The sequence below is a fragment of the Stenella coeruleoalba genome (genome assembly GCF_951394435.1).
Source record: "Stenella coeruleoalba genome assembly, chromosome: 3".
NCBI lineage: Eukaryota > Metazoa > Chordata > Mammalia > Artiodactyla > Delphinidae > Stenella > Stenella coeruleoalba.
Genome location: NC_137148.1, coordinates 164,044,022 through 164,069,924, shown reverse-complemented (window position 1 = coordinate 164,069,924; position 25,903 = coordinate 164,044,022). Strand labels below are relative to the sequence as shown.

General features: G+C 41.4%; 1 protein-coding gene across 1 annotated transcript; it reads right to left on the bottom strand.

The window, feature by feature from the left end:
• Positions 1-1,065: 1,065 nt before the first annotated feature.
• Positions 1,066-25,858, bottom strand: LOC307184959 (uncharacterized protein; the record flags this gene model as incomplete). The annotated part of the gene is made up of 5 exons (XM_079918702.1): positions 1,066-2,386; positions 2,771-2,831; positions 3,033-3,159; positions 15,406-15,735; positions 25,784-25,858. The coding sequence occupies 5 exons, from the start codon at positions 25,856-25,858 to the stop codon at positions 1,066-1,068; spliced, it is 1,914 nt and encodes a 637-aa protein (XP_079774828.1).
• Between the last annotated feature and the right edge of the window lie 45 nt (positions 25,859-25,903).

The window sequence follows — 25,903 nt, the reverse complement described above, 5'->3', positions numbered from 1 at the left end:
CTAGATTTTTTTATCCTATCACAAGTCTCTCTTCTTCAAAGTCTATTCACCAAATACCAGTCAGAAGGAATGAAGAAGCAAATGGAAAAACATAATTTACGTGAATGTACACCCTTTGACAACCTTGCCATACAGAAAAAATTATTCCAAGTGTTTAACAGTATGGAAAATGGAAAAAGGCTCCTATACTCACCACCACCCAGAAAAGATCTTCCTGTAAGAAAGGTACAGTATATATAACAGATTAAGGATATCCAAGAACTGCCACCCAAGGCCAGTAGGAAAATCTCAACAAATACCAAGCCTAATTGCCTATTAGAACTACACCTTATGGGGTATATGTATACGTATAGCTGATTCACTTTGTTATAAAGCGGAAACTAACACACCATTGTAAAGCAATTATACTCCAATAAAGATGTTAAAAAAAAAAACAAACTACACTTTAATCACCCATAGGTCCAACAGACTTAAAAATGGAAAAAGAAAATATCATTACCTGATTAAAGGAAAAATCACTACCTTGTAACCTTATGAATTATTATTAAAAGATGACTTCCAGAATTACCTCACCTAAATATTCATTTCTGAGGGTAACTTGTACAAATCCAACATCAAGAAAGGCACGTTCATAAAGATCCTTAGTAAACACATATATTCATAAATTTTTATAACAAGTCTTTTATATTGAAAATTTTCTGAAACATTATTCTTGGATTACTTTCCAACAAGTTACCTCATGTTACTGACATTTATATTTGTTTCTCATGGGAGTTTTCACATATAAGTATGTGGGCCCACTGAAGTCTTTCCTAGGCTCTTTAAAAACTATATTTTTTATCTAGTGAACCCTTTCATGCTTTTGCAAAGTAGAGAGATCAGAAAAGGTTTTCCTATATTCTTCATATTTACATGGTTTCTCTGTAGTATGCATGCGTCTCTGAATGCCTAAGACAGAAATGTAGGCTTTCCCACATTCCTACGTTCATAAGGCTTCTCTCCAGGGTGAGTTCTTTCATGCACTTGAACATTAGTGGAAGCGAAGTTTTCCCACATATTTTACAGTCATAGGGTTTTTCTAGTATGAGTTCTTTCATGTTTTTGAAGAGAACTGGAAAAACGAAATGCTTTAGAACATATTTTACACACACACGGTTTCTCGCCAGTGTGAGTCCTTTCATGTGTTTGAAGAAAACTGGGAATAATAAATGCTTTTCCACATTCTACACATTTATATGGTTTCTCTCCAGTGTGCAGGCTCATGTGTCTTTGAATGCCTGAGAGAGATATGTAGGCTTTCCCACATTCCTTACATTTATAGGGTCTCTCTCCAGTGTGAATTCTTTCATGCACTTGAACATAGGTGGAACTGAAGGTTTTCCCACATATTTTACATTCATAGGGTTTTTCTCCAGTATGGGTTTTCTCATGTTTTCGAAGATATCTGGGAATACTAAATGCTTTAGAACATGTTTTACACATATATGGTTTCTCTCCAGTGTGAGTCCTTTTGTGTATGTGAAGAGAACTGGGATTATTGAATGCTTTCCCACATTCTTCACATTTATATTTCTCGCCAGTGTGCAGTCTCATGTGCCTTCGAATGCCTGAGGGACAAACGAAGGCTTTCCCACATTCCTGACATTGATAGGGTTTCTGTCCAGTGTGAGCTCTTTCATGCACTTGAACGTAAGTGGAAGCAAAGGATTTCCCACATACTTTACATTCATAGGGTTTTTCTCCAGTATGGGTTCTTTCATGTTCTCGAAGGTATCTGGGAATACTAAATGCTTTACAACATGTTTTACACACATATGGTTTCTTTCCACTGTGACTCCTTTCATGTATTTGAAGAGAACTGGGGTTAATCAATGCTTCCTCACATGCCTTACATTCACAGGGTTTTTCTCCAGTGTGATCTCCTCCAAGTTTTTGGAAACCTTTTTGAGAACGTAAACCTTTACCCCATTGCTTACATTCATAGGCCTTCTCTCCAGAGTGAATTCTTTCATGTGTTTGGAAACCTTGATGATTACTGAAACTTTTACCACATTGCTGGAATTCATACAGTTTCTCTCCTGTGTGAGTTCTTTTGTGCCTCTGTAAGGAACTGTAATATTTGTAAACTTTCCCACATTCCTTACATTTATATGTATTATACAGTCCCTGATCATATTTTTTAAAATCTTGAGGTCTGTGTTCAATGTGACATTTCATGTGCCTATTAAGAGATGAATGATGCATGAAGACTTGTCCACATACACTGCATTCACATGGTTTTAATCCAGGAGTTTTCTTGTTCTGATCAAGAGGTGGAATAAGGCTGAAATTTCCTCCACATGGATTACGGTCTTTACGCTCAGAGAATCTCACTACTGTATGATTTCTGAAAATGTGAGAAGCACATTATTAATGATTTATTAATCATTTTATATGTATTGCATTTATTACAATTGATAGGAATAGTGTGGTTTTCTAATTTGTGTGAATTGTTAGGAATTGAATATACTGAATACTCCGCAACGGACTGCACCCTTTCTATTGAAAAGTAATATTCAAATACAGGGTTTATTAATATTGCTTGCAAGTGAATTATTTTGCAAATACTGGACATTTATATAACATTTAAGAAAATATTTTTGAAAGAAACTTTCTAAGAATAATTAAATTAGAAGAAAGGGCTATTTGTTTCGTTTGCACATTTTTAAAATTTCATAATATACCAGGATTCTCACGTGAGTCAAAGCTTTCTATTGTCAGTGTGACTTACCTTGGTTTTCCCCCCTGGTTTTTGTACTGCTCTTCAATGTCATCATCATCCCATTTTGTTCCTAAAATGCAGACCCAGTAAAATGATTCCAAAGATTGGAAATTAAAGAAATATTATTTGACTCTATGTACATTGTTAGCTGTGACCATGCCTGGTTTATATACCAACATCCTCCCTTCTCACATTACACAACTTAGAACATCAATGAGCAAGAAGCATTTGATCTCTACCTGAGTAACTGATGGAAAGTCCCCATCCTTACCTACTGAGGCCAGATTCCTAAAGGTTTCCTGCATCACATCTCTGTAGAGTTTCTTCTGTGTAGGATTCAGTAGAGCCCACTCCTCCAGGGTGAAGTTCACAGCCACATCCTCACAGGTCACTGAGTCCTAAAACATCCCAAGTATGTGTACAGTAGGATGAGTGACAGCACTGGACACCTATATTCCATTTATGGGAAGGTTATGTATGATTCTGTCCTTTACAAACATTTACTCACCCTCTGTCCATACCTTCTTCCTCATTAATTTATCAGTACCATAAAGACATGAAAATTATTTACACATTTTTACTGTGATCACATTACATTTTATTTCTCTCTAATGGCAGGGCTCAGAGAATACTGGGAAATGACAGAAATGCTATACAAATGAAACCAATATTATCATTTTAAGACCATCAATTCCTTATGAGAAAAATTATTTCATTTCCTTCCTTATTACCCACCAATTCCAGCACTCCAAGAGACAAGGGGTCAAATCTGTGTGAGGTTTCAATGCATAAACTACTGTGAATAACTACAAGCTTTTTCTTCTCTTCCCATTACCAGGCATGAGAGTCCAGGAGGCCTCTGGCATGTAACATTTAAAAAGGTCCAGCTAGTTACAGATCCTACAGTCCTCTAGAACATTAAAAGTGACAAGATACAACTGGCTGAATGAAAATATTCTTGGGGAGAAGCACTGCTTTTGCCCTGTGTCATATGTATTACAGATTCAGTACCTCCTTTGTCTCTCTGTCCAATTTAATGGACTAGAAAGTTATTTGGAACAGAATTCGGACATGACAAAGAAGGCATGACAACTTAAACCACAAAATCCCTACACTCCTGCACCTCAGGGCAGCTTCCTGCCAATTCTGGGAACACACAGGCATACACACTGAGATAATAATGTCAGAAGAGCCCATGTGGCACACCATGACAGTCGATCCTCATCCCTGCTGACATTAAAAAACAATTTAAGGAGAGGAGAACAAGATGGAGGAGTGGAGGGACATGGAACTCACCTCCTCCCGCCAGTACATCTACATGTGGAACAAATGTTTTAGAATACCTATTTAAAGCTTGCAGAAGATCTCATATAACCAAAGCTGCAAGAAAGATCCCCACATAACTGGGTAGGATGAAGGGAGAAGAGAGAAGAGGAACTGAGATGAGACCTGTGCCCCTGGGAGGGAGCTGTAAAAAAGGAAAGGTCCCCTAAGCCAGGGAACCTTCTTCACCAGCTGGGAGGTCCACCAGGATAGATAGGGAGCTTCAAAGGCTGAAAAGGAGAGTGTGGCAGCTGGCCTGTAGCCTGGCAGGGAAGAGAGAGATCTGAACTGAAGGTCCTGGTAACGTGCCCACACTTCTCAGCCCAAGACATGTGCCTGCTGGTGTGTGCAATGACTGGGTGCAGAAACGTGGCTTCAACGGACAGACCCAGGGAGAGGACTCAGTTTGCCTGCACAGACACAGCCCACTGGGGGCAACTGGGGGCATGAGCATGCAACTGGGGGCATGAGGACGGAGAGTGGGTCTGCCGTAGGAGCCCCATTGTCAACACGGGCAGGAGGGGAACAGGTCTGCCATAGCAGCCTCATTGTCAGCGTGCTCATAGAAGGGATCTAGCTGCAGTGGGTTCTTTGAACTTTGTGGGCCTGCACAAGCAGAGGCAGGGCTGAAATCTGAGCCAATTGCAGGCAGTCCTACTGCGGGTGCTGGGATGCAGCTCCAGCAGGTTCTTGTTCCAACAGATTTTGGGACCGGGACTGCTTGTGCTTGCCTGAGAGCCACCTGAGCCAACTATCTGCTGGCTCAAGGGGACATGACTCTGTGGGTTGAAACACGGGTGGCCCTGTGGGCACACATACACGCCTAAGGAATCTCTAACCTGATTACCAGAGCCCCCAAGGGAAGGTGGCCATCAAGGGCAGTGCCAGTAGCAGTGATCTTTGTGGGTACGCACACCAGGTGGCAAGTAGCATCACAGAATCACACACCCCACAGACATCTCCTGGGGATGAAGATGAAGCAGTTCCTCTCCCAGTGGGAGGCCTCCAGTGTCACCTACCTCACACCACAGCTTAGAACTGGATCTAGGAGCTTCTATTCCAACAACTAGAGAGCAGACCCTGCCCCCAACAGACCTGTGACAACCACAGAGCAAAGAGGAGGCCCGGCCAAACATCCAGTGCAGTCTCTGGTCACCACAAGGCCAAACACACCAACAAGGGCCAGCAGAACCTGATGAGACACATGGCAAGCATACATACTAAAAACAGCCCTTGCACCATGAATATTGGACTCAAGCAGTCTACACAGTGACACTCCCACAAAACATCAGCACTGCAAGACCACAGTAGATAACTGTTTCTCCTAAACTGACAGAGTCAGAGAAATATAAGAAAAATGCAATAGCAGAGGAACTACTCCCAATTAAAAGAACAAGAGAAATCCCCTTAAAGAACAAACAATGAAACAGACCTCTCCAGTCTACCAAACCCCAAGTTCAAAAAGGAGGTAATAAAAATGCTGAAGGTATTAAGAAAGGCTACCAATAAAAATGTGGATCACTGCAACAAGGAGCTAGAAACTATAAAGATGAGCCAATCAACATTAGACAACTCCATTGCCAATATGAATACTGAGTTAAACATAATAAATAGCAAACTTAATAATGCAGAACAATGAACAAGTGACCTGGAAGAAAGAATAATGGAAATCACCCAATCAGAACAGCAGCCAGAAAAACAAATGAAAAATATGAAAGTAACATATCAGATGTATGGAACAATATAAAGCATGCCAATTTACACATAATAGAATCCAAGAAGGAGAAGAAAGAGAAAAGGGGATTGAAAAAGTATTGAATAAATTATGGCTGAAAACACCCCAAACCTAAAGAAGGAAACAGAGATCCAGGTACAGGAAGCACAGAGGGTCCCAAACAAGATGAACCCAAACAGACCTGCTCTAAGATATATCATAATTAAAATGGGAAGAAGTAAAGATAAAGAGAGGATTCTAAAGGCAACAAGAGAAAACCAAAGAGTCAATCACAAGGGAATCCACATAAGGCTATCAGCTGATTTCTCTACAGAAGCTTTGCAGGGCAGAAGGAGTGGCAAGATACACTGAAAGTCCTGAAAGGGAAAAACCTGCAACCTAGGATACTCCACCCAGCAAGATTATCATTTAAACTAGAAGGAGAGATATAGAATTTCTCAGAAAAGCAAAAACTAAAAGAATACAGCAGTACTAAGCCTATCTTATGAGAAATATAGAAAGGTCCCCTCTAAATGGAAAAGCAAGAATCTATATGAATGGGAAAATCAAAATAGTAAAGGTAAATATATAAGAGGACTGAAGATCACTTAAATAAACCAGTACATAGATTAAAAAAGAATCAAAAGAATACTGTGAAAGCAATTATAACTATAAGGAACAGCAAAAGGGTAATAAACATGAAGATGTAAAATAAGACATCAAAATCACAAAACGTGTGGGAGGGGAGTAAGAATGTAGATCTTTTACAATGTGTTTGAGCTTATATGACTACCAGTCTAAAGCAAGTACATAAAGGTTAACAAACTTGAAAATCAGGCTAACCACAAACCAAAAACATACAATAGATTCACAAAACCCAAAATGAAAGAAACTCAAGCATAATACAAAGAAAACCATCAAACTACAAAGGGAAAAACAAAAAGAAGAAAGGAACAAATAAGAAATATAAAATCAAAAAAGAAAAAAAAAAGAAATATAAAATCAACTGGAAAACAAGGTGTTAAATGTCAATAAATACATACTTATCAATAACTACTTTATATGTCAATGGAATAAATGCTCCGATCAAAAGACAGAGTGGTAAATTGGACAATAAAACAAGAACTTCAATATGCTGCCTACAAGAGACCCGATTTACGGCAAAAGAAACATAAACATTGAAAGTAAGGGAATGGAAAAAAATATTTCATACAAATGGAAATTACAAGAAAGTAGGGGTAGCAATACTCATATCAGACAAAATAGACTTTAAAACAAAGGCAATAAAGAAAGACAAAGAAGGACACTAGATAATGATAAAAGGATCAATACAAGAAGAGGATATTGCACTCATTAACATACATGCACCCAATGTAGGAGCATCTAAATACATAAAACAAATATGAGCAGACATAAAAGGAGAAATTGATGGGAATACAGTAATAGTAGGAGAGTTTAACACCCCAGTGGCATCAATGGACAGATCTTCCAGACAGAAAATCAGTAAGGCAACAGAGATTCTGAATGACACAATAGTTAGACTTAATAGCTATATATAGGACACTACATCCAAAGAAACCAGAATACACATTCTTTTCAAGCGCACATGGAACATTCTCTAGGATAAACCACATAGTAGAACAAAAAACAAGGCTCAACAAATTTAAGAGGACAGAAATTATTTCAAGCATCTTTTCTGACCACAACAGCATGAAACCAAAAATGAAGCACAGAAAGAAAAATGAGAAAAAAATGATTACATGGAAACTAAAAACATGTCCCTAAAAAAACCAATGGGTCAACAATGAAATCCAAGAGGAAATTAAAGAATACCTCAAGAAAAATGAAAATGAAAACACAGCCATACATAATCTATGAGATGCAGCAAAAGCAGTTGTGAGGGAATGTCATAGTGATACAGGGCTTCTTTAAATAAAAACAACAAATCCCAAATAAATAACCTAACCTACCATTACAAAGATTAGAAAAAGAACAAACAAAACCTAAAGTCACAGAAAGAGGAAAATAATAAAGATCAGAGAGGAAGTAAATAGAGATTTTAAAAAAAAATAGCAAAGATCAATAAAACTGAGACCTGGTTTTTTGAAAAGATAAAAAAAAAAAATCAACAAACCTCTAGCCAAGCTCACCAAAAAGAAGAGAGGACCCAAAGAAACAAAATGAGAAATGAAAGGGGAAAAACAACAACCAATACCACAGCAATACAAAAAAATCATAAGAGAATACTATAAACAAGTATATGCCCACAAAATGGACAACCTAGAAGAAATGTACAAGTTCCTAGAAATATACAGCCTACCCAAATTGAGTCAAGAAGAAAGAGATAATTTGAACAGACCAAGCACTAGGAGTTAAATGGAAACTGTGCGAATCCCCTGGTGGTCCAGTGGTTAGGGCTCAACAATTTCACTGCTGTGGCCTGGGTTCAACCTCTGGTCGGGGAACTAAGATCCCACAAGCCATGTGGTGCGGCCAAAAATAAATAAATTAATTTAAGTTTAAAAAATTGAAGCTGCAATATAAAAACAAAAACAAAAAACTCCCTGCAAACAGAAGTCCAGGACCAGAGAGCTTCCCTGGGGAATTCTACCAAACATACAAAGAAGAACTTATACTGATCCTTATCAAACTATTCCAAAAGACTGAAGAGGCGGGTACACTCCCAAAGTCATTCTATGAAGCAACCATCACCCTGATGCCAAAACCAAAGACACTACATAAACAAGAAAATTACTGGCCAATACCTTTGATGAATACAGATGCAAAAATTCTCAACAAAGGGCTTCCCTGGTGGCGCAGTGGTTGAGAGTCCGCCTGCCGATGCAGGGGACACGGGTTGGTGCCCTGGTCCGGGAAGATCCCACATGCTGCAGAGTGGCTGGGCCCGTTAGCCATGGCCACTGAGCCTGCACGTCCGGAGCCTGTGCTCCACAACGGGAGAGGCCACAACAGTGAGAGGCCCGCATACCACAAAAAAAAAAAAAAAAAAAATTCTCAACAAAATGTGATCAAATCAAATCCAACTATACACAAAAAGCACGATACAACATGATCAAGTTGGATTCATCCCAGGCTCACAAGGATGGTTCAACACACACAAATCAATCAATGTGATACATGACATCAACAAAAGAAAAGACAAAAACCACATGATCATCTCAACAGGTGAAGACAAAGTATCTGATAAAATTTAACACACATTCATGATAAAAACTCTCACCAAAGTGGCTATAGAAAGGACATATCTCAACATAATAAAAGCCATTTTTGGCAAACCCACAGCCAACATAACACTCAATGGTGAAAAGCTGAAAGCATTCCCAGTAAATTCTGGAATGAGACAAGGATGCCCACTTCCACTACTTTTACTCAACAGAGTATTGGAAGTCCTAGCCACAGGAATCACAGAAGAAAAAGAAATGAAATCCAAATCAGAAGGGAAAAGGTAAAATTGTCATTATATGAAGATGACATGATACTCTATATAAAAACCCTAAAGACTCCACACAAAAACTACTAGAACTGACAAATGAATTCAGCAAGGCAGCAGAATATGAGATAAACATACAGAAATCTGTTGCATTTCTTTACACCAAGAAAGAAATATAAAAAAGAGAAAGTAAAAAGACAATCCCATTTAAAATCACATCAGGGACTTCCCTGGTGGTGCAGTGGTTAAGAATCCGTCTGCCAACGCAGGGCACACATGTTCAAACTCTGGTCCAGGAAGATCCCACATGCTGCAGAGCAACTAAGCCTGTGTGCCACAACTACTGAGCCTGCACTCTAGAGCCTGCAAGCCACAACTACTGAGCCCACATGCCACAACTACTGAAGCCCACGTGCATAGAGCCTGGGCTCCACAACAAGAGAAGCCACCGCAATGAGAAGCCCACACATTGCAACGAAGAGCAGCCCTCACTCGCCACAACTAGAGAAAGCCTGCGCAGCAATGAAGACCCAATGCAGCCAAAAATAAATAATAAATATATTAAAAAAAATTACATCAGGACTTCCTTGGTGGTGCTGTGGTTAAGAATCCACCTGCCAATGCAGGGGACATGGGTTCGATCCCTGGCCTGGGAAGACCTCACATGCCACAGAGCAACTAAGTCCGTGCACCAGAACTACTAAGCCTGCACTCTAGAGCCTACAAGCCACAACTACTGAAGCCCGCTTGCCACAAATACTGAAGCCCGCTTGCCTAGAGCCTGTGCTCCGCAACAAGAGAAGCCACCGCAATGAGAAGTCCATGCACTGCAACGAAGAGTAGCCCCTGCTCACCGCAACTAGAGAAAGCCCGTGCACAGCAACAAAGACCCAATGCAGCCAAAAATTAATTAATTAATTTAAAAAATAAATAAAATAAAATCACATCAAAAAATGAAATACCTAGCAATATGCCTAACCAAGGAGGTGAAAGACTTGTATGCTGAGAACTATAAAATATTGATAAAGGAAACCAAAGATGATTCAAGGAAATGGAAAGATATTCTGTGTTCTAGGATTGAAAGAATTATATTGTTAAAATGGCCACACTACCCAAAGCAATCTACAGATTTAATGCAATCCCCATCAAATTACTCATGACATTTTTCAAAGAACTAGAACAAATAATCCTAAAATTTATATGGAACCGTAAAAGACCCAGAATTGTCAAAGCAATTCTGAGGAAAAAGAACAAAGTTGGAGGAATAACCCTCCCAGCCTTCGGACAATATTACAAAGCTACAGTAATTAAAACAGTGTGGTACTGAACAAAAACAGACATAGAGATCAGTGCAACAGAATAGAGATCCCAGAAATAAACCCACACACCTATGATCAATTAATCTTTGACAAAGGAGGCAAGAATAAACAATGGAGAAAAGATATTCTCCTCAGCAAGTGGTGTTGGGAAAACAGGACAGCCGCATGTAAATCAATGAAGTTAGAACATTCCCACACACTATACACAAAAATAAACTCAAAATGGCTTAAAGACTTAAATATAACACCTAATACCGTAAAACCCCTAGAAGAAAATATAGGCAAAACATTCTTTTGCATAAATTGTAGCAGTGTTTTCTCAGGTCAACCTACCGAGGCAATAGAAATAAAAGCAAAAATAAACAAATGGGACCTAATCAAACTTATGAGCTTTTGCACAGCAAAGGAAACCATACACAAAACAAGATGACAACCTATGGACTGGGAGAAAATATCTGCAAAGGATGTGAGTGACAAGGGCTTAATTTCTAAAATATACAAACAGGGCTTCCCTGGTGGCGCAGTGGTTAAGAATCTGCCTGACAATGCAGGGGACACAGGTTCGAGCCCTGGTCCAGGAAGATCCCACATGCCATGGAGCAATTAAGTCTGTGGGCCACAACTACTGAGCCTGCGCTCTAGAGCCGGCAAGCCACAATTACTGAGCCCGTGTGCCACAACTACTGAAGCCCGTGCACGTAGAGCCCGTGCTCTGCAACAAAGAGAAGCCACCACAATAAGCCCGCGCACTGCAATGAAGAGTAGCCCCTGCTCACCGCAACTAGAAAAAAGCCCACGCACAGCAACAAAGACCCAACGCAGCCATAAATTAATTAATTAATTAATTAATTAATTATTTTTTTAAAAGGGACCTAAATAGACATTCCTCCAAAGAAGACATACAGATGACCAATAGGCACATGAAAAGATGCTCAACATCACAAATTATTAGTGAAATGCAAATCAAAACTACATTGAGGTAACACCTCACACCAGTCAGAATGGGCATCATCAGTCTACAAATAATAAATGCTGGAAAAGATGTGGAGAAAAGGGAACCCTCCTACATTGTTGGTAGGAATGTAAATTGGTACACTATGCAGGTTCCTTAAAAAACTAAAAAGAGTTACCATATGATCCAGCAATCCCACTCCTGGGCTTTTATCAAGAAAACAGGAAAGCTCTAATTTGAAAAGATACATGCATCCCAATGTTCACAGCGGCACAATTTACAATAGCCAAGACATGGAAACAACCTATGTGTCCATCAACAAATGAACGGATTCCAAAGATGTGTTTTATATATGCAATGTATTATTACTCGGCCATAAAAAAGAAGGAAATAATGCCATTTGCAGCAACATGGATGGACCTAGGGATTATTAGACTAAGTAAATCAGACATTGATAGACAAATATATAATATCTCCTATATGTGGAATCTAAAAAAGAGTACAAATGAACTTATTTACAAAACAGACAGGCTCACAGACATAGAAAGCAAACTTATGGTTACCAAAAGGGAAGGGGGGAAAAGGGATAAATGGGGAGTATGGGATTAACACATGCAGTTTACTACATATTAAATAGATAAACAACAAGGATTTGCGTATAGTATAAGGAATTTATAAATTGAAAAAAAAAATTTAAGAGCTGCAGATTGTAAGGGAGCTCACTGAAGTCCATGATGTTTTCATGGTGGATATTCCCATGATTATAAAATAAATAAATCTGTTCACAGTGTTTTCCTCCCAAAGAACATAAAATCACCATCCTCTAATCAGAAGGAAGTCCTCTGTGACCAGCCACTGTAGAGGTGTCCTTCCTTCCTCTGCCATTGTCAAGCTCCTCTAGGAAGAAAAGGAACATGCAGTTTAACCCCTAAGCATAAGAATCCCTTAGCTGAAGACAGCACACACTGCCAGTAGGCTATAAAAGGGTATATTCCTCCATAATTGAGGTCTCTGGCGAGTGTAAGGCAGGCCTCTCAAGCAGGCGTGAAATAGCTTGAGAGAGCAAGGAAACGTGTGTGGACTTTTTTATTTTGGTTTTGTGGTGGGATACAGTGAGAGTTTATACACAAGGGCAGAGCATGTGTGGATTCAATCTTTTCCTAAGCCAAAGGTAGGAGCAAAGCCTTTCTCACTGCCTTGGATACATGTGGGTCACAAGGGGAAGAAGGAGGGATGAGGCTCTAAAGCTGTCCACAGCCAACTGTCAAAAAATTGGAGTCAGGGCTTCCTTGGTGGCACAGTGGTTGAGAATCTGCCTGCTAATGCAGGGGACACGGGTTCGAGCCCTGGTCTGGGAGGATCGCACATGCCGCGGAGCAACTAGGGCCGTGAGCCACAACTACTGAGCCTGCGCGTCTGGAGCCTGTGCTCCGCAACAAGAGAGGCCGCGACAGTGAGAGGCCCGTGCACCGCGATGAAGAGTGGCCCCCGCTTGCCACAACTAGAGAAAGCCCTCGCACAGAAATGAAGACCCAACACAGACAAAAATAAATTAATTAATTAATAAACTCCTACCCCCAACATCTTCTTTAAAAAAAAATTGGAGTCAGAAGCTTCTACTTCCGGCTCTGGCATTTAATAACTTAGAAGCTATCATTCCCAACCTCGCAAGAAAAAAGCAAAATAACTTGAAATAAACTTCTCTTCTTAGATTCTTCACAGCATTTAGGTCACAGGGCAACCCATGATCTTTAAAATTGGGAAAGAGAAAATAAATACAACATTATTAATATTCCCCAAATATTCTGTTCTTACCATGGCCTGTCAAAAAATTCTATTTCAGCAGAGTTTAATGGAAACACAAAAAAGACAGAACAATATCTATGAACCCTAACATAAACTGTCAAATAGAAGATTTATAACCATCATGGGATTACGAAAGGAAAAGACAGAAAAGAACAGAAGAAATTAGTGTAGTAACAATCATTGAGATTTTCCTAAAGTTAATGATACACGACACACTGTAGATCCAGGAAGCTCAGAGGACACTAAACACATAAACAATAAAAATGCACAACCAAGTAGCCCGTATTCAAACTACACAAAAACCAAAGACAACGTGAATACATATGGAAAGAAGCCAGAGGGGAAAACACCTTAGTTATACAGAAACAAAGATTAGAATTAAATCAGACTTCTTTTCAGAAACCACGCAAGAAACAAGAGTGAACTATTTAACGTTTTGAAACAAAAAACAACTCTCCTAGAATTTTGTGTCAAGCGAAATTATCTTCCAAGAATAAAGGAGGAATAAAGACTTTCTCAGAAAAAAATTGAGACTTTGTCTTAATAGACCTACTTTGAAAGAAACATTCAGAAACTCATCAGAAAGAATGTAAATGATGAAGATGCAAGATTAGAAAAACAATATATGAAGGTAAAATATCTACTGTAATTCTTATAATTAATATGGCAGATAACCACTTTGTTTCAAATATGAACAAGAATGTATTTGGCAATTATAAACTTATGGATAAGTGAAATAAATGAGAGCCATGTGACAAGGGACCAGAGATGGGGGAAATGGGAATAACTTCATATGAGGTACTTGCATGCCCAATGAAGTGGTATCGTGGCACTTGACAAATGTGGCTTAGTTGTAAATGTATACTGAAAACTCAAGGGCAAGCACTAAAAAAGTGAAAAAATATGTGTAATTGATATACTAACAGAGGATTAAGAAAAACAATCAGGTAAAATGCTCAGTTAAAGCCAGAGACGGCAGAAAAAGTGGGAAGACAAAAAGAAACAAAGTACAAGGGTAACAAATAAAAACAATAAAAGGTGTGGTAGGTATTAATCCAACTGTATTAGCCACCACTTTAATCAAGGTCCCAATACAACTGAAAGACAAATACAGTAATGACAGATGTTTAAAATCACACTTAATCGTATGTTGTCCACAAGAAATCCACTTTAAACCTAAAGACACAGACAGACGAATGTTAAAAGGATGAAGAAAAATGTCCTATGACAAAGCCAGAGAGGGGCAAGGCTGACAGATCAACCAGGAAATCTTCCAAAGAGGACCACCACTGGCAGGATTTCGGATAGGATGTCTGTGCCCAGAAAAGATCCTGAGGGAGAGGCATGAGGATTCAAACAGTAGTTCCACGTAGTTATTCATGGCTGTCCTCTCATGTCAAATATCCACAACGAATATAAATCTATAAAAAGGAGTCATCCATGACTCTGTGGGGAAAAAAATTAAAACAAAAAAAAATTGGGTCTGCTTGAAATGCACCACGAAAGACAAATAGTTGATAATGATGCTGTGAATCGAAGAGGAGAAGCTGGAGTTTTAGAATTCGGGAAGGAATCTGGAAATTGAGGCATTTATTGCCACTCTAGGAAGAGCTAGGCTAGAGGGACAGGGTCGTGGATTTGAGACCCTGCTCCCCAACCATTTGGAAAACTCAGGAGAAAACGGGTCCCGCCCTGGGGAGAAAGGAGGGACCACACAGCTCCTCATACACAGGTACCCCGGGGACCGAGTCAGTATTGTTCCCTGATGATCCTCCTCGTGGTCACTGCACACCCTGGGGAAGACGCGGGCTGCGGGCGCGGAGCTGCCCAGAGAGGCTAGGAGGCGGGGCCGAAGTCGTGGCGCGCAGTGACGGGACAGGACGCCCGGGGTCCCGACTGCAGGCCCCGCCCCCACGCTGCGAGCCGGAGGGAATGAGGTCCCAGTGGCTGTCCAAGTGGACACGGGTTCGCAGACTCCGGAGTTGAACGCAGGGAGGCCCGGGTACCGCCTCGGCATGTTCCCGCCGGTTCCTACCAATTTCTCCGCTCCGTCTCCACACGCCGGGGAGGCACACTCACCATATCCAGCTTTTCCGGGTCTCCCCGAGTCCCTCCTACGCCTCCCACGACCACTGCAGAAACGACTGGGACCATTAAGGGCGGGGAACGCCAGATATCGTCCCTGGGACATCGGAGTCCGTGGCGACTTTCTTGCGGGTGCTGTGCGTCGCCCCGCCCACCTCCACCAGCGGCCCCCCTGATTGGACAGTTCGAAAGTCCCGCCACTTCGTGCCTGAGTGACTGCAGAACAGGAGGGCTGGGCTCCGCCCAAACATCTTCTCTAGGTGGTAACCTCACCAGCCAGCTCCATTTGCATTTAAACAGAAAGTTTTCCTGGCCTGAGGCTGCCTATGGTGTTTTCACCCAGCTTTTTGTGAAAGTGTGGGCTCAGATGTGCGCCGGGAATTCCCGATTCAGTCTCAGGTTGGAGAAATACAGAGCAAGAGGATGGCCCAGGCCAGGTCTGCTTGTAACAAATGGGCCATCTGTCCTCTGCAGGTCAAGAGCTTGGCGTAAGGCTGCGGCGAACCACTCATGGAACTGTGACCCTTATTTAGAATGTCAACCATAAGGACCACCAATTATAAAGAGGCAAAATGGCAGTCTATTGAGGGATCTTAGAATTGCAATTCAAGGGGTCACAGATTCTGGAGAGACCCAGAATGGCGTCCGACCCGAGGAAAATGGGTAAAAGTTTTTCTAGGAGAAAGGTGGTTGTTCATTCAGGCTTAAAAACTTCTTTACCAAGAATTTGGATTGGAGGGTGAATTCGTCTATACATACCATTGGGTTACGGAACACATCTCATCCGTTTCTAGGGAAAGGTGTGTTTTCTTTAGTCCAGAATAAGTCCAGTTATCATCATCATTATTTGGCAACTCAGCAATTATTCAGCCATTTTATTTAGAGAGCTCAGCAAAATTCCAACGCGGGAAGAAAGATGGGGGTCCTTTGGTCACATCTTACTCGTTCCTGACACAGTTCTTTTCATAAGAAACACACTTAAGTGTGACCTCACCGTCTGTAACAGAGGCTGGTCCATTTTAGTCTTTGATCTTAGCGAGCACTGAGATTTCCCTCATCCCTTTTCCGCCCCCACTCTTTTGGTACTTAAGGTAAAGAATCCCAGAACACTTGGCCCTGGTGAGAAATTTGAAGCCCGCAGTCCTAGGTGGGTGCAAGGACTCTGCTCAGTCTAACCATAGGCCTGTGAGATGTGTTCATTAAGTTCTCATGTCTGCATTTACACTGAAAGGAAATTTATTTTACATCAGTTTTTGCTGCAAACCCTAGTGAACTTTGAAATGTAAACGACTATGACATCCCTAAGGCAATTGATTCCTATTATTTCTGTTACAAGAAAAACAATAAATCATCCTGTAAACTTGGGATTCATCTGGAAACTCTTCCCCCACAGCTTTCTTGAGGTATCATTGACTAACAAAATTGTCTATCCTTCTGTTACTACCACATCTTGATTACCTTTGTTTAGTACAAAGTTTTGAAATCAAGAAATGTTAATCTACAATTTTTTTTTTCTTTTTCAAGAATGGTGTGGCTATTCTGGTTTCCTTACAATTCCCTATAAATTTATGAAAGAGATTGCCAATCAAATTACTGTTCAGATTATGATTATTGAATCTTAGATCATTTTGCAGAGAAGGGCCATTTCAACAATGTTAAGTCTTCTGATCCATGAAACTGGGATGTTTTCCCATTTGTTTATACATTAATTAATTTCTTTCAAACATGTTTGTAGTTTTCAGAGTATTTGTTTTATACTTCGTTATATTTATTCTGTTTTATTGCCTTTGATTCTATTGTAAATACATTTCTTTTCTGAACTTCATTATCAGAATGTTCATTGCAACTGTATAAAAATGCAGTTGTTTTTATTTTGATCTTGTATCATACAACCTTGTTAAATTCAATTACTAGTTCCTATAGTTTTTTTTTAGCAGACCCTAGAGTTTATTATATATAAGATACCTGACTGGAAGTAGAGACAGTTTTACATCTTTCTAACCAATATGCACGCATATTAATCCTTTTCTTGCCTAATGAGTTCTTGGCTAAAATCTCCAATAAACTGTCAAACAGAAGTGACAAGAGTAGACATCTTTTGTTAGTTATGGCTGGGGGTAAGCATTCACTGTTTCACCATTAAATATAATATTAGCTGTGGGTTTTCCATAGATGCTCAATATGAGGTTAGGACATTTCCTTCCATTTTATTTTATTTTTTTATTTTTGGCTGCGTTGGGTCTTCATTGCTGTGCGAGGGCTTTCTCCAGTTGCCGTGAGCAGGGGCTACTCTTCGTTGCAGTGCACAGGCTTCTCATTGCCGTGGCTTCTCTTGTTGTGGAGCACGGGCTCTAGGCACCCGGGCTTCAGTAGTTATGGTATGTGGGCTCAGTAGTTGTGGCTCACAGGCTCTAGAGCACAGGTTCAGTAGTTGTGGTGCACGGGCTTAGCTGCTCTGCAGCATGTGGGATCTTCCCGGACCAGGGCTCGAACATGTGTCCCCTGCGTTGGCAGGCAGATTCTTAACCACTGGGCCACCAGGGAAGCCCTCCTATTTTTGGTGAGTGTTTTAATCATGAAGGGGTATTATTTCTTTTGTCAATTATTTCTTTGAATCTATTTAGAAGACCTTGCATCTATTGACCTCACTCATTACATTAATGATTTTGAGATGTTAATCCAAACTTTCATCCCAGGAACAAATCCCACTTGGTCATGATGTATAATTCTTTTTATCTGTGGCTGTATTGAGTTTGCTAGTATTTGTTCGGTGTGTTTCCATCCATATTCACAAAAGAAATAGGTGTGTCTTTTTTTTTTTTTTTTTTTTGGTACTTCACGTGTTGGCTTTGGTATTAGAGTAGTTCTGGCCTCACAAAATGAGTGTGAAGTATTGTCTTCATTCTATTACTTACAAGACTTTGTGAAAATCAGTAATAAACCTGACACCCAGGGGAGAAACCCGACGGCCCCTAACCCACCATGCCTAAATTGTCTCTATAAACAAGTACACCTGTCTTAGGCAAGGAGGCAAGGAAGCCAACCGCCCCATCCTCCCATTCTAGTAAAAACCTCCCTCCTGGCAAACTTGCAGAAAACCAGAACTAACTGTATCTACTAGTTGTGTTTACATGACAGCAAAAAGAGGGCTTAACCATAAGAATCCAGGATAATCTGACTGAACTTCAAAAGTGGGACAAAGGTCACTCTACAGCCGATTGCCATCTCATCGTAATAATAAAATCTCCACCCCTCACCCCCCTGCCATATTGGTTCTACCTGCTTCTGACCCAGACCCAGAAGGGCCACCACACAGCAGCAGAAAAGAGAACTGAATTGCATTCCAGGAAACCTCCATCCATTTCCACGAGTCAGGATGACAAAAGACACTCGTCCCCTGTAACCTCCTTCACCATTTTCTATAAAAAGCTCATCCCTGCTTGTAATCAGAGAGAAGGTGTCTTTAGAGCATTAGCTCCCCTTCTCTTTCTCTGGCCATTGAAGAAAAGTCTGTCGTCCTTGCACCAAACTGTTTCCTTATTGGCAGCTCAAACCTGAGCAGGAAAGAACTCCTTGACCCAGCCAGGGGGTCTTTGGTTCAGCTAGGGGCCAGGAGGGGAGTCTCCAGTCTAATTCAGTAACAAATCTTCTTTAAAATTTTTGGAGAACTTTGTGTAGAAGCCATCTACGCAAAGGTAGAGTCTAGGTTTATTTTACGGGTGGATTTTGTTTACTAACTCAACCACTTCACTTTTTATAGTTCTATTCTGATTTTCTGGGTTTTTTTTCTTTTTCCGTTGTTTTTTTCTTTTTACTAATATGTATTTTTTAAACTTATTATTGAAATATAGCTGATTTACACTGTTGTGTTAGTTTCTGCTGTACAGCAAAGTGATTCAGTTATACATATACATTCTTTTCCTTTATGATTTATCACACGATATTGAATCTAGTTCCCTGTGCTATACAGTAGGACCTTATTGTTTATCCATTCTATATATAATAGTTTGCATCCGCTAATTCTCTACTAATATGTTTTGTTTTCTAGTCTATTTTGCCTGGTATTTATATAATCTCTCCAGTTTTCATGTTGGTGTACCTATCATACGCTTTTACTTTCAATCTGTTGGTGTCTTTGCATCTAACGTGTGCTTCCTCTCAGGTAGAAGGTAGTTGGGTCCCTGGGCTGAGCAGCTGGGAGTGTGTCAAGCAGAGTAGATTGGAGCTTTGTTTTCCTTAGACACACCAAGGACAAAGTTAATGGCAGGAGCTGAGCTCTGCTGGAGTAACGAGATAAGAGGACCACATCTATCAATCCTGAGGTCAAGGAAACCTCCCTATCTGCACATGTGCAGGAAGGCTCCTTGGAGGTCAAAAAGGGAGGGGGCACCACCCCACAAAAATTGTGGACATACTCCTGAAGTCCTCTTGGCAAAAAGTTGCGTACGCATATTGGGGAGAGCTCTAGGACAGGTCAAGTGTGGAAAACAAATGAGATAGCTGGCCAAACGTAAACAAAGATCCAGAAGAACTGCCCTGTATAAATGATGTAACCACCTCTTTAGGGAGGTTCTCCTCATTAGGAGAGGACCTAATGTGCTCCTCATTAGGGAGGACCCCACACCCCTTCTCTCCAGGTGTGTATTTCTGCCTTGCTTCTGTCTTAAACAAACTGTTTCTCTGTGTGCTCTCCCACATGATATGCTGTGTCTCTGATAATAAACTCTGTACCTGTTTTTACAGTTTTTGCCTCTTTGAGAAATCCATTTTTCAAATGGGGCAAGAGCCAGGGGAACTTTGCTTCTAGCCTGGTGGTCTAGCAGCTAGGATTCCTGGGTTTTCATCCAGGCTACCCAGGTTCAATTCCTGGGCAGGGAAATAAAACCTAGCTTCAAGACCACTTGCTGTTGTCTCTCTGAGATCACCTCTACACAGAATATAAATTTAGATCATCGTTTGTTTGTTTAATCTGGGGCGACAATCTCTTCCTCCTGTTTGGATCATGTAATCCATTCACATTTAGTATTTTTGACATAGTTGCAATTATACCTGCCATTTTACTTTTTGTTTTCTACAATTCCCATGTTGTTTTTAGTTCTTAGTCCTCCTTTACAAGTTTCTTTTGCATTAAGTGAATATTTTCAAGTGTAACACTTTCATTTTCAAATGACTTCTCCATTATATATTTATTTAAAAACATTTCAGAGGTTGCCGTTTTAACATAGATGTATTAAATTACTAAAATGAGACTCAGATTTTTACTAGCTTAATTCCAGTGATACATGGAAACGTTACTCATATAAAGCTCTATTCCCTTTTGCCATTTTTGTGTTACTATTGTTATGCAGATTACTTCAACTTATGAAATAACCCCCAAAGTATTATCTTACACTTATCTACCATCTGTAGTCATCTCCTTAGCCCAGTACAGCTTTACTCCCACCTTTGTGCTCTTTAATGGCAAATGCACTCACTACACAGATATTCTATGTTGCGCATTAGACTGTTACTGTTACAGTTACTAGACTGTGTGTTACGACACACAGTCTAGTAACACATTACATACATAGGATTTATACAGTTCCTTTGACATCAGTTGAAAGAAGAAAAGAGAAAATATGTATTGATTCTGCCTTTTCTAATTACAGAATTACCTGTATGAGTGTTTTTGTTTCTTTATGTTGATATGAATTACCTTCTGGAGTCCCTTGCTTACAGCCTGAAGAACTCCTCCAGTAATTCCTGTGGGGCAATTGACAGTCAATATATTCTTTGAGCTTTTGTTGATCTGAAAAATGAAGGGCAGCCTTCATTTTTTTCAGAAGGCAGTTTTGGTGAATATAGGATTGTTGGTTGACAGGTTTTTTTCCTAGTGCGCTTTGAATGTTTCCCTCTGCCTCTGGCCTCCCTGTTTTTTGCTGAGACATCACCTGGTTTTACTGGGGTCTCCTTGTAAGAGTTGGGTCATTTTTCAATTGCTCTTTATTCCCACCATCTGGTTCCTACCTTCCTATTTCTTTGCATGTCTCATATTTTGTTGTAAACTAGACATTTTAGGTAATATATTGCAGCAACTCTGGGTTCTGGACCCATTCCTTCTGGGGATTATTATGGTTATGTGCCTATTTATTTGTTCAGTGACTGCCTGGATTATTTTAATGCAGCCCGTTCCCACTGTACTGAGAAGCCAGAGCTGGTGTATTGAATTAAGAATATGCAGATTATGACCTGCTGAATAACGGGCACATCCTGTTCTTGACCTTAAAAATAGAAGTTATTTTACCAGTAAAAATGAGTTTATGCAGAAACAGCAAAGGATTGTGACTCTGGACAAGCAAGCTATAACAAAAGCCATAGTCAAGACCAACAAAGAAAGGAGAGGAATGTTGTTTTATTGAGATAAAGGAGGAAGGTGGGAGGAGCTTTTTTTTTTTTTTTTTTGGCTGTGCCGCACAGCATGCAGGATCCCAGTTCCCTGACCAGGGATCAAACCTGCACCCCCTGCATTGGAAGCACAGAGTCTTAACCACTGGACCACCAGGGAAGTCGGGAGAAGTTGCTTTGATGGAAAGTCCACTGGAGAAAAGTGAGAGTTCAGGGTGATGACAGTTTCTCATTGGCTGAGCTGCTGGGCAACTCAATTTTTTGTAGGAAATGCAATGTACATTCTTCTCTTTGTGACCTATAAAGGATGATTCTTTCCTGATGAAGATTCTACTGTTGAGGTGTGTAAATGACAATTCCTCCTACAACTGATGTGGAGAGGTACTGGGCTACAGGTCCCCATCATAGGCTCCCAACTCCATTTTAGTGAGGTTCTCTTTTATAAATTCTCATAACCATCCACATGGGGTGGGCAGGTATCTCCCTCAGCAAATGAGTTCCCACTTTGGGTAAGTGAAACCCATGGGGTTGTTTTGATTGAAGGTGCAGTTTCAATAAACCCAGAGAAAGCAAGTACAGCCAGGAGATCTATTACTTACACATCCCAGAAGTTGGGGGCTGAGGGGGGCGGTTACAATGACCCTGGGAAAAGGGCAGTCCTCAGTCCCAGGTCAGGAGCAAGCAGGAGAGAGAGTAGGCACCTACCAATTATAAGACGGATGGCGCTGTCAAGTAAAAAAACAGTGCACAACCTAAAAGTTGACAAATATGTTTTTTAAATTAATTAATTAATTATATTTTTGGCTGCGTTGGGTCTTCGTTGCTGCGCACAGGCTTTCTCTAGTTGTGGCGAGTGGGGGTTACTCTTCGTTGCAGTACGTGGGCTTCTCATTGTGGTGGCTTCTCTTGTTGTGGAGCATGGGCTCTAGGCGCATGGGCTTCAGTAGTTGTGGCTTGCGGGCTCTAGAGCACAGGCTCGGTAGTTGTGGCGAACGGGCTTAGTTGCTCCGTGGCATGTGGGATCTTCCCAGACCAGTGTTCGAACCTATGTCCCCTGCATTGGCAGGCGGATTCTTAACCACTGCACCACCAGGGAAGCCCGAGAAATATGTTTTATTTGGCAGAACTTCTGAGGACTCAAGCCCTGGAGACAGCCTCTCAGATAACTCTGAGGGACTGCTCTGAAGAGGTTAGGGAGGAGACAGAATACATAGGAATTTTTACAATAAAAACCAGGTAGTTGGAACATGAAAATCAGGTAGTCTGGTTAATTAAAGAAAACCAGATATCTCAGGTTAACGAATTTAGCACTTTTCCATGTACAGGAAGATGCAATAATCTGGGCTCACTGAAATCGTTCCTTTGATATGCACCTTAACTTACTATCCTTGATGGTCCTTACTATCTAGGACCAGTATCCTGCTCTTCTCCATCCTGAATCCCCTCAGGGAGCACCCTTGGGGGTGGCAGCAGCACTTGCTGGCTAGATGGCCCCAACATCCTTTGTTTACTGATACGGCAGATAACAGTCTTCATCCACAGTGCAAAGGTCACTAACTTTTCACAAGCATAACTCTTAAGTGGTTTTATTGTTTGTTTTTGTTGTCGTTTGCTTGTTTTTGGCCACGCCTGGCAGCACGTGGGATCTTACTTTCACAACCAGGAATGGAACCTGCGCCCCCTGCATTGGAAGCACGGAGTCTCAGCCACTGGACCGCCAGGGAAGTTCCCCTAAGTGGTTATTTTAATAAATGTCCTGAGAAAAACCTTAGCAGGAACTAAGAGTGGAATCCTAAACTCAAGTCTTTATCTAAGTGTCCAGATTCTGGGTGTGAGCAGGGTTATCATACTGTAAAATGCCTAGGCAGTTACTAGGAAAGACAAAAGCAGTTTTTTGAAAAGTGGTTTTTCTCACCACACCCGACATAGTGAAACTTCTAACACAGGTCCTCAGGTTGGGCGCAGCTTTGGGTAAACCCGCTGTATCCTGGGATGACAGGACCGTTGGTGAGGCTCTCCTGCTCTTTCACAGACCTCACCCACTGGTGAAATTAGATCAATCTGTGGCTGATGGCTTGACTGTTTTCACCGACACGGAGCAGAGAGGGGGAGGAGAGCAGGAAAGGGCATAATTTACTCTCCAATTTATTCAATGCAATTATGGTTCCTTTGTAGACATATCTCCCAAAATCAGTACGTGATATTTGTTTAACCCTTGGAATCCTCCTCTCAGCACTCTAAGTTCCCAACTCTACTCAGAAAACTAGGCAGTGTACAGGTAGGCTACTTTCATTAAATACAGAATCTACTCCTAACTGATTTTCACCTCATTTTCCACTTTTTTGCTAGGGTCCTTTGACTTCCACTTTTCATAATCTTTTGCCAGGCACTTTAATTCTTTGGAAAGGTAGTCAGAGCTCACTTCCCACCCACCCACCTACACCCCACCACCCCGTACTCAGGAAAAAACCTCTGTGCCACTCCTGGAGCTGTTTGGGGGTAATAGGAAGCCTCTCTGAACGACAATCCCATCCTAAGAGCTGAGTGCTCAATGGAGGGGAGACAGCAGCCAGTGGTCCTCTTGGTTGTATCTTCAGGCACCTCAGGAATGACTTATGATACAACCACCTCACCTGCTGGGAAAAGGGCAATCAACACCCTGTACTGTCAGTGCACACAAAGGCATCACCTCTGTTCCATGTGTAGGGAATAAAAGAATCGTGTCCCAAGTTTGTAAGAAGTCATCCAGCAAGTATTAACCCCCAGCAACAGGCAGTGGGGGCCGGTTTGAAAAGCTGAAGTCTGTTCTTTCTAGGAAAACAGTCCTCTTGAGTGGGAGCTGCGGTAACATTGTGCCATGTTTTCTAGGTCACAGTAGTCTGAAGTGGAATCTTCAGCAACCTAAGCTGAGAGGAGCTAGAGAGGGAGTGAAATAAAATGCGTGTTTTATGGCAAGTCAAGAAAAATTTAAACAAATTCTTCTCTGCCCTTTGGCTTCCTCTCTCCTCCCACTGTGCATTGTGTATCTGCATTATGCATCAGCTGGACCTCCCCCATCAGCAGGAATGTCTGCTCAACCATAAAGAGTAACATTTTTCTAGCATCAACAAGACAACTCCTTAAAAGATAACATTTCTTCTTGATCTTGTAAGGGGTCACATGACCCACCATGATCCTGCTTAGATCTGGATTATGTAAACTGTCAATAATATGTCATTTGATGTACAGCCCTCTACCTCAAAAACCTTATATAACTGTGCCTTGATTTCTTTTTTTTTTTTTTTTCCGAAGTGTAAGCTTTTACTACTCCAGCACAGCTTGGACTTCACCAATGCCTACCTTCGTGGGGCATGTAGTGTGACTCATGATTGCAGACACAGCCTGTGTTACAGCTCTGGGCTACTTTCAAAGACATTCAGTTACACGAACCGTGACTTGCTTCTAAAAATGTGAGTCCCATTTTCATTTTCCTTCCTCTCTGCCTTGCTCCCTACTTCCCGCCTTCTTGGGACTTCTCACTGTCTGGGTAACAAAGCTTGGGCCTAGTCAAACCTGGGGTAGAGAGACCCCTCTGTCACAAGCAGTGCCCGGGCCTGAGGCTGAGCCTGTGGCCTCTGGAGCCCAACCTAGCTTGGTGCAGCACCAAGGGGTGGCCTGTTAGGCTAGTTCCCGGCTCCCTGGGGAAGCCTGCGGACACTGGCCTGATGGGAGGCGCTACTGCACTCCCTGGGGCCTCTCAGAACTCCCACTTCTAGTTAGTGGACCGAACCACGGGACAGCCACACCTCACTTTTCCTTTTCCCAATTACAAGCAGCTGGGAGGGCCCCTGGCCTCATCAGCTCTGTCATCAGAGTGGCTGCTTTTCCCCAGGGCTTCAGCAAAGTCCGAAAAGAAGGGCTAAGGGCTGCTGCTGTAGGCCTGGGCTGCAGAGGCCCCGCCCAGCTCTCAGGGGAACTGGCACCCCGCTAGTCCCACTGGACCACTCACCTCTCCTCCTTGGCCTGTGTAGCCAGCAGCCTTCAGACCTGCCCTCCTCCCCGCCACCGGCCCCTCCAACGACATCGGCTTTCCTCTCCCGCGAATGCTGGCCTCAAGGCAGGCTGTTGA